The sequence below is a fragment of the Oncorhynchus tshawytscha genome, linkage group LG27 (genome assembly GCF_018296145.1).
Source record: "Oncorhynchus tshawytscha isolate Ot180627B linkage group LG27, Otsh_v2.0, whole genome shotgun sequence".
In the NCBI taxonomy this organism is placed as follows: Eukaryota; Metazoa; Chordata; class Actinopteri; order Salmoniformes; family Salmonidae; genus Oncorhynchus; species Oncorhynchus tshawytscha.
In genome coordinates this window covers 17,550,621-17,563,548 of record NC_056455.1, presented here as the reverse complement: position 1 = coordinate 17,563,548, position 12,928 = coordinate 17,550,621, and the positions used below count along the sequence as shown (strand labels likewise).

The 12,928-nt window shown below is 42.9% G+C and overlaps 1 protein-coding gene across 2 annotated transcripts in view; it reads left to right on the top strand.

The window, feature by feature from the left end:
• Positions 1-1,173: 1,173 nt before the first annotated feature.
• Positions 1,174-12,928, top strand: part of LOC112234117 (forkhead box protein K2-like) — a 32,602-nt gene continuing 20,847 nt past the window's right edge. For both annotated transcript variants that reach the window (XM_024402117.2, XM_024402115.2), the window contains exons 1-2: positions 1,174-1,678; positions 11,764-11,952. In XM_024402117.2, coding sequence (XP_024257885.1) covers positions 1,386-1,678; positions 11,764-11,952 — 482 coding nt within the window. In that variant the 5' untranslated portion in view covers positions 1,174-1,385. The remainder of the gene's footprint in view (positions 1,679-11,763; positions 11,953-12,928) is intronic.

Genomic DNA, 12,928 nt, shown 5'->3' with positions numbered 1-12,928 from the left:
GATAGATATGCAATCCAAACCACTATCAGTACTTGTCACTAGAGGTGTGATCATGGTATTCTTGCAAAGAGGTGTTGATGTCTTCACCCTCCCCTCCACCACCATCCTCTGTTTACAAACAACCCAGGACTGGGCGAGGCATTGATTCCAATTGGTGACGTCTTCATGAAACGCACATGTTTTCATGCTGCAAGGCCACAGCGAGTCCCAAAAGACGTTGTAAAATAAACGAGCATTCGGTCCAGTCTCCTTACCTGGTGTTTGGGTCGAAATTATATACTGTATTTTCGCAATGAATGTTTCTAAAATGATGTTAAAGCTTTCAGACTACTATGACCTCTATAATTTACGAGAGGGGTCTCAGGGCATTCTGGGTACCATAACACAAACCGGCAAGCTGCTGCAAACGGTGTCCTATCCAATACCAGGCATGGAATCCGTAGTAATCCTGGTGGTGGATCATAATGTATAAGCGTTGGATGGTGACTATTGTGGAGATTGTCTCAGTGTTTATTCTCGTCATATACCAGCCATTCTTCCGATTGGCAATTTGTTCATCCAAAATGTCAAGCTTGTTCATACTTTCGGTTATATGGGACATGTTGCTTTGAATATGTAAACATGCAGTGCAAAATCACAACGTCATCATCAACATAAATGTTGTTTTACGAATAATCCAATTCTATGGTAACAAAAAAAAAACACTCAAAAAGCATGACATCGTTGTCATCTTGGCAATGGCATCGTTTTAATTTTCTTTTAAAAACGATAGTGCGGGGACTTACATCTCGCCACGCATAATACAAGTCGTCACTACATACCACAGCCACAAAGTCATAAGCCCCGCCCGTTTATACAATTTATCTTTTTTAAATGTGATTTTAAACCTAACCACATTGTTAACCGTATGCATAACCGTAACATTAAATTAAGACCAAAAACCACATTTTAGTTTTCATGAATTTTTAACATATAGACAATTTTGACTATATGTGGTAATTATTGACAATACAATGCGCGTACGCTACAGTTCAACCAACCTTGAGTCAATGATCAGCGGTTTCTTGTGTCTGATTGGTCTTCTCTTTGTAGCGTCAAGTGCCTGTTAATTTTTTATTGGGTTATTGGATTGTCAATCGTGGTATATCCACATGTTGTGTTGTTTGGTTGGAGCCTTCTCCTACCCTTTCTCTCTGTGTCGCGGCGCTGGGTTGGAGCCGCTGTCCCTGGTCTGGCACGTTCCCTTACATTTTTGTGTTAAATTTGATGCCCCCCCCTTTTTTTGATTCGACAATTTGCGACGGCATTTAAAATACCTACACGGGCATCTCCATACCGGTGTTTTTTTAATAAGCATTTGTCAAATATACCCTTTATCCTGTAAAATGGCGGTGTTAAGCGGGTCGTCTGGGCCGGTTGCCCGGCTTGAGGGCCGTGAATTCGAATACTTGATGAAAAAGCGCTCGGTGACTATCGGTAGGAACTCGTCTCAGGGCTCCGTGGATGTGAGCATGGGTCATTCCAGTTTTATTTCTCGAAGACATCTCGAAATATTCACTGTTAGTGACGATAGCACTGGTGGTGGAGACTTCTACTTGCGATGCCTCGGCAAAAATGGGGTGTTCGTGGATGGAGTGTTCCTCAGACGGGGTGCCCCTCCTCTACAACTACCACGAATGTAAGTTCAACATGTATCTGTGTTTAGAATAACTAGCTAGCTATCTTTGTTTTGAATCACCACAAAACACGTGCTGTTGCAGCAAGACTAAGGGGTGGTGTTTGCCATGTAGGTTCATCTTTGCAAGCTAATTAACGTCAGCTAGATAGTGTTTGTCAGATACTAGTAGCTACATGTTATGAACTGCCCTCCCATTGTTATAAATTATCTTCTGAATTAAGACAGCCAAATGTAGCTAGCGATATTCGAACTTGATTCTACAGCAACACTGTCTGTCGGCCAGCTTTCAGTTGAATTGCTATCACATAGTGGGGTTATTATTGTAACTAGCTAGCGGTGTACTTGGTCATACAGGTAAACAATGTCATATAGTTCTGTGCAAGTGTTTTGTTAGTCAGGTAGATATGATCGATGTTTTGTTTATATTTAAGTTTGTGGATGGCTACGTTGCTTGTAGGCCTGTATCCTTATAACATGTGTGATGTGCATCACTAGGCCATCACTCAATTGAACATTTCTGATACGGGCCATTACGGGTCAGCTTTGCACAACTCGGAAGATGGATGTTTTGGTTTAGTTTGCTCCATTCACAAAATTATAATGGCACGTCACAAAGGCTAGCGTTACAATACATAAGAAATAGTCTCCTCAAAATATTCACTGACTATTATTTTCCTCTTGCCATCACGGTAACATTACTCTATTCTCTTAGACCGATTTGAATTCCATAATACTACAATGAGATTCTATTTCTATGCCAAATTCCCGGTATGCATAGATTGTTTTGTCAGATTTGCCCCATTTTATTCTGAAGAAACTTGCAAGAAACTTGTAAAATACACTCCAATCCAACTCAACCATTAAATCTGAAGACAACCCTGTATTTAATTAGGAAAAGTCATTATTGTGCCATAATCCACTTTTGAATGTTTGATGCATAATTCACAACAAAATTTAGTGGGCTGCTGGGGCTCTTTCATTGGTCAGTTGCATACAAACACAAAGCTGCATTCTTAAAGCAGCAGTAGAAACAATAAGAAAGCGGCCTCCGCAAACCCTGTTTCGGTAAAAAGCTACGGGATGGGGCTGGAGAAATCTAAACACTCTCAAATTCATATATAGAGCTATGGATGCAAGGACTGACAATCCAAAATTATAGTTTTAAACATGTTTTGAGGGTATGGGTGTGTTCGTATATTCACCCTGGAGTGCCAGAGTGCGCACAAATTCAGAGTGTTGTCAGCGCATACTGGACGCTCTGCCGAGGAGTAGGGTTGATCCAAGCGTTCTGACCTCACAACATCAGTCAATCACCCAAGCTAACTGGCTAAAGTTGGCTAACCTGCTAGCTACTTCCAGACACAAATGAGAGAACACATCACTCTGACCATTTCTATCGCCCTAGCAGAGCTGTTTAGGCTGTTAAGAGCGTTGGTGACTGTAACCACTGCTGGCAACCATTTTAATATTTTTTTTGCCAACGTTTACTGACAGGTCATATTCAACTGGTGTTGCACTGTTTGTAAATTCTTCAGTTATTCTGCACTCTGGTACACTCAGATGAGAGTGCTCTAAAATCGGCGTAGAAAGCCAGAGTGAATTTACGAATGCACCCTATATAGTGTTTGCTTGCATTTACTTTGACAAACATTGGAGTAAAACATGTTTATATTTTGGGTTGTGATGGGGTACGACATGAGGCAAGTTATATTATTAAAGAATCAGTGGGGCACATATAATTAATTTATACGTTCAAAAAGGGATGTAGCAACTGCTCATTGCCCCTTTTAACTGACCACCCAGTCTTCTTACCCATTCATACACTGTATCACAGCACTTTAGACTGAAGAGATGTTGATTCCTAACTAAGAAGCACAGTGGGCTCAAATTCCCTTATCGATCAGGTTGATGTGATTTAAAGAGCTTTAAATCAGGGGTGTGTTTTATACGCTCACATCTACAGCTTCAAGAAAACCTTGTGATGTCCTTATTTTGGAATTGGGCTGTATGTGTATAATGACTATAGGAGCCCACCCTACCTAAGGCAAAGAATGATCAGGGAAGTGGACAGACAGTCTTGGCTTGGAGAGCTCTGGACTGGGGTTCTTTATGTCTGCTAGATTCCAACAGAATGACAAATTGCCAGAATGAAGCAGTCACTGCTGCCCAGCCCTCCATGTTATTACTCTCACACGCCTACATAATTACTCCATGGCATAGTCTTGCCATGACTGTTTACATCCTAAATTTGATTGATGCTCATTGTTTTGTCTCATTGGGATGTTGTGTGTTTTTAGGATAATCTGCCAGGATGATGATTTATTTTGGGGGTAAAAAAGGGAAAGTAATAGAAAATAATTCTTCTCTCTGCTGCCCTGAGCTTGGATATTTGTTTTATCTTTTGAGGGTCCATTGTGTTCTACCTCCTGGCATAACATAGCAACTGCATTTGCTTTTACAAAATGTTTGGTCTCATTGAGCAAGGAGGGATATTGGCAAAGGAGCCTGAATGTTAAAAAGCATTGAGGCTGTGGGAAAACTCAGCTCTTTGCAAAATGACTTTGGATTTCCATGCAAGCTTATCATCTTAACCAAGCTTCTTTTGTTGTTGAAAACATTTAAGTATGAAATGATTGAAGCAGATAGTAGACTATATAATAACATTAATTGTCTGGTAGGGGGGTGGGTTTTGTGGTCTAGTGGAGTTCTTTACCTCAGGTAGTAGAGATTGGGGGTCTGGTGGCAAAAGGAATTCTGTTTGTTTTGTATGCGTCTGTGCCTGACTGATAGAGGATCAGTGAGCCCCCAACACACAAACCCAACGTTGTAAAAGCAATGTGTGTTGCCTTTGGTTACACACAGCACTCTGCGAGGAATGTGATGTCTCAGAGCTCAGCATTCCTGTATCAAAGACACCCTGATGGTTGCCATGTGAGTGTGCTGTGCTGAGCACAATGTTGATGGTGCTGTTCTTGCTATTAGGTGGTTTTCCCCTCAATAGCAGGAACAACACCAACAGTGCTCAGGAAAAAAAAAAAAAAGTTTGATCCGAATCAAATCTTAGGTGCTATATTTATTGAATATTATATGAATCCTCTAAATTAAAATGGCCAGTTGGGTTCAATCGATTAGCTCAATGTTGCAGGAATGCTAATCTTATCTGTTTCTTTTTTCAACTTTATTTAACCAGGTAGGCAAGTTGAGGGCAAGATAAAGCAAAGCAGTTCGACACATATAAAAACAGAGTTACACATTGAGTAAAACAAACATACTGTCAATAATACAGTAGAAAAATAAGTCAATATACAATGTGAGCAAATGAGGTGAGATAAGGGAGGTAAAGGCAATAAATAGGCCATGGTGGCGAAGCAAATACAATATAGCAATTAAAACACTGGAATGGTAGATTTGACAGATGAGTGTGCAAAGTAGAAATACTGGGGGTGCAAAAAAAAAAATACAGTAGGGGAAGAGGTAGTTGTTTGGGCTATTTATAGATGGGCTATGTGCAGTGATCTGTGAGCTGCTCTGACAGCTGGTGCAGAAAGCTAGTGAGGGAGATAAGGGTTTCCAGTTTCAGAGATTTTTGTAGTTCGTTCCAGTCATTGGCAGCAGAGAACTGGAAAGAGAGGCGGCCAAAGGAGGAATTGGCTTTGGGGGTGACAAGTGAGATATACCTGCTGGAACGTGTGCTACGGGTGGGTGCAGCTATGGTGAGCAGAGATAAGGCGGGACTTTACCTCGCAGGGTCTTGTAGATGACCTGGAGCCAGTGGGTTTGGCGACGCGTATGAAGCGAGTCCCAGCCAAAGAGAGCGTACAGGTTGCAGCGGTGGGTAGTATATGGGGCTTTGTCGACAAAATGGATGGCACTGTGATAGACTGCATCCAATTTGTTGAGTAGGGTGTTGGAGGCTATTTTGTAAATGACATCGCCAAAGTTGAGGATCGGTAAGATGGTCAGTTTTACGAGGGTATATTTGGCAGCATGAGTGAAGGATGCTTTGTTGTGAAATAGGAAGCCGATTCTAGATTTAATTTTGGATTGGAGATGTTTTATGTGAGTCTGGAAGGAGAGTTTACAGTCTAACCAGACACCTAGGTATTTGTAGTTGTCCACATATTCTAAGTCAGAACTGTCCAGAGTAGTGATGCTGTACGGGTGGACAGGTGCGGGCAGCGATCGGTTGAAGAGTGTGCATTTAGTTGTATTTAAGAGCAGTTGGAGGCCACGGAAGGAGAGTTGTATTGCATTGAAGCTCGTCTGGAGGGTTGTGTCCAAAGAAGGGCCAGAAGTATACAGAATGGTGTCGTCTGCGTAGAGGTGGATCAGAGACTCACCAGCAGCAAGAGCAACATCGTTGATATTTTCAGAGAAAAGAGTCGGCCCAAGAATTGAACCCTGTGGCACCCCCATAGAGACGGCCAGAGGCCCGGACAACAGGCCCTCCGATTTGACACACTGAACTCTGTCTGAGAAGTAGTTGGTGAACCAGGCAACGCAATCATTTGAGAAACCAAGGCTGTTGAGTCTGCCGATGAGGATGTGGTGATTGACAAAAGCCTTGGCCAGGTCGATGAATACGGCTGCACAGTATTGTTTCTTATCGATGGCGGTTAAGATATCGTTTAGAACCTTGAGCGTGGCTGAGGTGCACCCATGACCAGCTCTGAAACCAGATTGCATAGCGGAGAAGGTACAGCGGGATTCGAAATGGTCGGTGATCTGTTTGTTGACTTGGCCTTCGAAGACCTTAAAAAGGAAGGGTAGGATCGATATAGGTCTGTAGCAGTTTGGGTCAAGCGTGTCTCCCCCCTTTTGAAGAGGGGGATGACCGCAACTGCTTTCCAATCTTTGCGAATCTCAGATGACACAAAAGAGAGGTTGAACAGGCTAGTAATAGGGGTTGCAACAATTTCGGCAGATCATTTTAGAAAGAGAGGTTCCAGATTGTCTAGCCCGGCTGATATGTGGGGGTCCAGATTTTGCAGCTCTTTCAGAACATCAGCTGACTGGATTTGGGAGAAGGAGAAATGGGGAAGGCTTGGGCGAGTTGCTGTGGGGGGGGGGTGCAGTGCTGTTGACCAGGTTAGGGGTGGCCAGTTTAAAAGCATGGCCAGCCATAGAAAAATGCTTGTTGAAATTCTTAATTATAGTGGATTTATTGGTGGTGACAGAGTTTCCTATCCTCAGTGCAGTGGGCAGCTGGGAGGAGGTGTTCTTATTCTCCATGGACTTTGCAATGTCCCAGAACTTTTGAGTTTGTTGCAGGAAGCAAATTTCTGCTTGATAAAGCTAGCCTTGGCTTTTCTAACTGCCTGTGTATATTGGTTCCTAACTTCCCTAAAAAGTTTCATTTCATGGGGGCTGTTCGATGCTAATGTAGAACGCCACAGGATGTTTTTGTGTTGGTTAAGGGCAATCCGGTCTGGAGAGAACCAACGGCTATATCTGTTCCTGGTTCTAAATTTCTTAAATGGGGCATGCTTATTTAAGATGGTGAGGAAGGGATTTTTTTTAAATAACCAGGCATCCTCTACTGATGGGATGAGGTCGATATCCTTCCAGGATACCTAGGCCAGGTCGATTAGAAAGGCCTGCTCGCTGAAGTGTTTCAGGGAGCGTTTAATAGTGATGAGTGGAGGTCGTTTGACTGCGGACCCATTACGGATGCAGGCAATGAGACAGTGATCGCTGAGATCTTGGTTGAAAACAGCAGAGGTGTATTTAGAGGGCAAGTTGGTTAGGATGATAACTATGAGGGTGCCCGTGTTTACGGCATTGGCGTTGTACCTGGTAGGTTCATTTTATAATTTGTGTGAGATTGAGGGCATCAAGCTTAGATTGTAGGATGGCCAGGGTGTTAAGCATGTCACATTTTAGGTCACCTAGCAGCACGAGCTCTGAAGATAGATGGGGGGCAATCAGTTCACATATGGTGTCCAGAGCACAGCTGGGGGCTAAGGGTGGTCTATAGCAGGCGGCAACGGTGAGAGACTTGTTTTTAGAGAAGTGGATTTTTAAAAATAGAAGTTCAAATTGTTTGGGTGCAGACCTGGATAGCAGGACAGAACTCTGCAGGCTATCTCTGCAGTAGATTGCAACACCGCCCCCTTTGGCTGTTCTATCTTGTCTGAAAATGTTGTTAGGGATGGAGATTTCAGAGTTATTGATGGTCTTCCTAAGCCAGGATTCAGACATGGCTAAGACATCTGGGTTGGCAGAGTGTGCTAAAGCGGTGAATAAAACAAACTTAGGGAGGAGGCTTCTAATGTTAACATGCATGAAACCAAGGCTTTTACTGTTACATCAGTCATCAAAAGAGAGCGCCTGGGGAATAGGAGTGGAGCTAGGCACTGCATGGCCTTGATTCATCTCTACATCGGCAGATGAACAGAGGAGGAGGAGGAGTAGGACGGGTACGGCTAAAAGCCATGAGAATTGGTCGTCTAGGACGTCCGGAACAGAGAGTAAAAGTAGCAGGTTTCTGGGGGCGATAAAATGGATTCAAAGTATAGTGTACAGACAAAGGTATGGTAGGAGGCATTTTTTAAAATTTTATTTTACCTTTATTTAACTAGGCAAGTCAGTTAAGAACAAATTCTTATTTTCAATGACGGCCTAGGAACAGTGGGTTTAACTGCCTGTTCAGGGGCAGAACGACAGGTTTTGTACCTTGTCAGCTCGGGGATTTGAATTTGCAACCTTTCGGTTACTAGTCCAACGCTCTAACCACTATGCTACCCTGCCGCCCCTGAGTGATGATGAAAGAGATATTGTCTCTAGAAACATAATTGAAACCAGGTGATGTCATCGCATTTGTGGGTGGTGGACCTGAAGAGTTGGATAAGGTATAATGAGCAGGGCTAGAGGCTCTACAGTGAAATAAGCCAATAAACACTAACCAGAACAGCAGTGGACAAGGCATATTGACATTAAGGAGAGGCATGCTTTGCCGAGTGATCATAAGGGTCCAGTGAGTAGTGAGGTTGGTTGGGGTCACGGTGATTCAGACAGCTAGCCGGGCCATGGGTAGCAAGCTAGCAGAAGATGGTCAGTTTTTAGCCACCCCGTGCGTTTCCGTTGGTAGATTAGTGGGTTCCATGTGTTAGATGGGACCAATCCAATTGTCAATATAGTTGTAGTTATTGTGGCCCAAGAAGATTGTTCGATAGACCTGTTCAGATAGGGGCCAGTTGAATAACTCCCTTGGGCAGATAATGTCGGGATTCCATTCATGAAGGCCCGGTGGGGCTTCAAAATCGGCAGTAAAACGGGTCTGGATCGGTGATTGTAGCCCAGGAGTGGCTGATGGAACTCTTCAACTGGCTAGCTCCGGGATAATTGGTGTTTGCATCAGCGAGTGCTCTGGAAAGGCAGCTTGCCAGTTACAACAGTGCATCCCTTGAACGATAACGAAGAGTCAATGTTAGATGAGAAGCCTGACCATGGAGACAGGGGTGAGAAGGTGTTGAAGCGTACTTCATGAGCTGTAACTGAAAAACTAATGGCATTTGGAAAGTTTGTGTTGAGGGAGAAAGTGTGGTGGAACAAGTATTAGCATTGTTAAGTATCTTGCTAGCTGGCTCGAATTCTCAGTTAGCTAGCCAGAGAAATGTTGAGCGACATTAGCCAACTTATCTGATCAAATTATTGAGTTTATGGTGTGAAAATTAGCTTGCTAATAAAGTAGCCAGCTAACTTTACAATATCAAATGAGCTAACGTTAGTAACCTAACCAATTCTCTATAGTATTAACTGGTGTACGACTCCTTGCCGTTCCTCAAGATATAAAGCGTTAGATTGCCAGGGTCCAGTAAGCAACTATGTGAAATGTTAACTAGCTAAAGAACTAACCACTATCTGTTAACCACATACTGTAGAGGGAAAACAATAGTTACTTTTCAGAATGAGAGAATTGGGTGAAAATTAGGTGTTGCTTGTTAAACAAATACATTCAGGGTGTGGAGCTGGGCCTGGCTTAAGCTGGATGCCACTATAGAGGTGAAAGGAACACCACACACTTTCCCTCTTTCTCACTTTTGCTGGCACATTGTAGAACAGATGTCCCACAGGCAGAACGTGTACAATGTAATAATGTGCAGTGCGGCCCAAAGATATTGTTTTTGTTGTGTTGAACTTGACAGTAACACGTGAGGGGGATTATAATTTAACTCAGTGAATGTTATTTTTGCACAAATGTAGCCTTGTGCACTTGATCAATGTCTATTGTGACCACTATAATAGAGCAAAAACAGAATGCCTGTTTCATTCTATTTCTACTTTAAAATGTATTTTTCCCATGTGCAATATGTGTGTGTGTGGTCACAAGCATTCTATTATAAAGGCTGTCATGGCTAACTGCAATATTAGTGTATTGTTTTTTTTTCTCAACTTGAGTGTCGTTTGCAGTGAAGTCTAGGCAACAAATAACATTGGATTTCTTTCTTTTACATTTTTAAGCTGGGAGTTAGGTTCACATTAACCACTTTATTTTACACTGAGACAGATCATTTTCTTTGTTGTTTAATTAGTTAACCTGCATTTCTCCCTAGCAAGGATTTTGCATGTTTCAGTGCAAAAAAAAATGGTCACCTTTTTGGGCCCTCACAAGTTTGCATCCCTGAGTTTGCTGGTAACTAGTTTTGAAAAAACATGTTTTCCCACTAGACACTAGCTACGTGTGGTCTGCATAATGAGGTCATCAACATCCCCCTATTTCATCAAGTAATTTAGTTTCCCATGCTCTTTGTTGACAGGTGTGTTACATTGGTCCTGAAAGGGTGTTGGAGTGCATATGCATAATTGAAGTGTCTGGCTTCACAAGGCTGGTTCCCAGCAGTTTTTCACCCTCTGAGTAGCAATGCTAATTTGAGACTTGGGTGTCAGGGACACTGTCCTCTCTGAATGTGCTCTATGCCAGCTCAGTTGGGGCTTGGCAACAAGTGCTGCAGCACCTGGCATCCGGACCAAAAGAAAGCAGGGCTGGCATAACAATCTGGGCCTCCATCTCTCTCTGGGGTGAGGTGATGGAGCCTGATCCTGCACTGATTGTATATGGACATCTCCATTCTAGGCATTCACACTGCTTTTTGGTTACCCCACAATGAAAATGTGTGTTTGATTAGGCTACCACAGCCTATATTTAGCCTGAGCCTCTGGAAGCAACGTCAGCACAATAACCGTTTGTCAGGAGCTTCATAAAATGTGTTTCCATGACCGAGCAGCCTTACACAAGCCTAAGATCACCATGCACAATGCCAAGTGTCAGCTGGAGTGGTGTGAAGCTCGCCGTCATTGTACTCTGGAGCAGTGGAAACTCGTTCTCTGGAGTGATGAATCACACTTCACCATCTGGCAGTCCGACGGACAAATCTGGGTTTGGTTGATGCCAGGAGAACACTACCTGCCCCAATGCATAGTGCCAACTTTAAACTTTGGTGGAGGAATAATGGTCTTGGGCTGTTTTTCATGGTTCGGGTTAGGCCCCTTAGTTCCAGTGACGGGAGATCTTAACGTTACAGCATACAATGACATTCTAGACTTCTGTGCTTCCATCTTTGTGGCAACAGTTTGGGGAAGGCCCTTTCCTGTTTCAGCATGACAATGCAAGGTCCATATAGAAATTATTTGTCGATCGATGTAGAAGAACTTGACTGGCCTTTACAGAACCTTGACCTCAACCCCATCAAACACCTTTGGGATGAATTGGAACGCCGACTGCGACCAGACCTAATCACCCAACATCAGTGCCCAACCTCACAAATGCTCTTGTGGCTGAATGGAAGAAGTCCCCGCAACAATGTTCTAACATCTAGTGGAAAGCCTTTCCAGAAGAGTGGAGGCTGTTATAGCAGCAAAAGGGGAACCAGCGCCATATTAATGTCCATGATTTTGGAATAAGATGTTCGATGAGCAGGTGTCCATATAATGTAGTGTATAACGAAAGACATTACATTTTACAGTTGACATACATTTAAGAACATTAACATGTAGTGTGTGGCTGCTCAGAGGCCATAGACTGGAAGGTTGCATTACATTGTGTAGTAGGTGAATTTGAACCTTTTGTCTCTTTTTCTCTGCAGGTGCATTTTCAGGTTTCCCAGCACAAACATCAAGATCACATTCACAGCCCTGTCCAGTGGAAAGAGGGAGAAGCGTGAGGCGCCTGAGTCTCCAGTAAAACCAGTCCACATATCTCCACTCACCATAAACATTCCAGACAACATCGCCCACCTCAACAGCCCCCTGCCCTCACCCACCGGCACCATCAGGTACAGTAACAGTAGGCCTGGGCCTCAGGTTAACCTTGAGATGACTTATTATCATACTGGCCTGGTGGCTAATGCTTTGTTTATTGAACTCTAGGGGAAGCTGTGAACCAGGCTCAGGTTGCAGCTTAGGTCACCTCCTAACCTACACAATCTGTCCAACACAGCTTTATTGTGTGTACTTGTTAAGCCTATCTGTGTGCAGCCTGTGGCAGTCTTCACTTAGCTGCTGCGTGCGTGTTGTCTGAAAAATACATGGCTTCTAGCAATGTTAATTTTGACAGCTGTTTTAGTTTTAATACCTTTTATTCTCAGTCACATTTGAATCATTTCATCCTTTGTTAGTTATTATTAGTCGACTAAAACTCTGGGCAGTTTATCTAGTGTAAGTCACAGCCGTTTGTCACATAGTAAGTGCATTTTTTCCCGAATATAATTTAAAAGAATTTTATTTTGATAAAAAATAAATTTAAATTATGAAGATTTAGGCTACCTCTAACTTCCATCAAGCTTTACAAAAATGACAGGAGTATTACTGTACTACTAATATTCAACAAATAGCATTTGTTTTTTCCATAGCAAAGGTTAATTACAAGTCAAGTGCCCTGTAGGCTTGGGTGGTATACTGTATAACGGGATATTTGGAAGAAGCCACGGGAGGATTTTTCAAAACCGTCAACTATTTCTTTGAAGTTTCAGTAGATTTGAATATTTGTAGCTACTTTTTTATATTAATACCTGCAGTCAACTTGTGCAATACATTACGAGATAAAGCATATCGCATTCTTCATTTCACCTGTCGCGTTATTTTACGTGATGTAGCTTACCGTAGTTCCCCAGAACAGTTGAGCCAGTCATGTGTTTGTTTGTAAATAGCACAATTGGAGAAAGCCATGTGGTGAGTCCACAGCATTCTATATCGATCGGCGAGTCTGTTGTGCGGTGCCACACATGAGGTGACGAAGCCATCAGATATCTT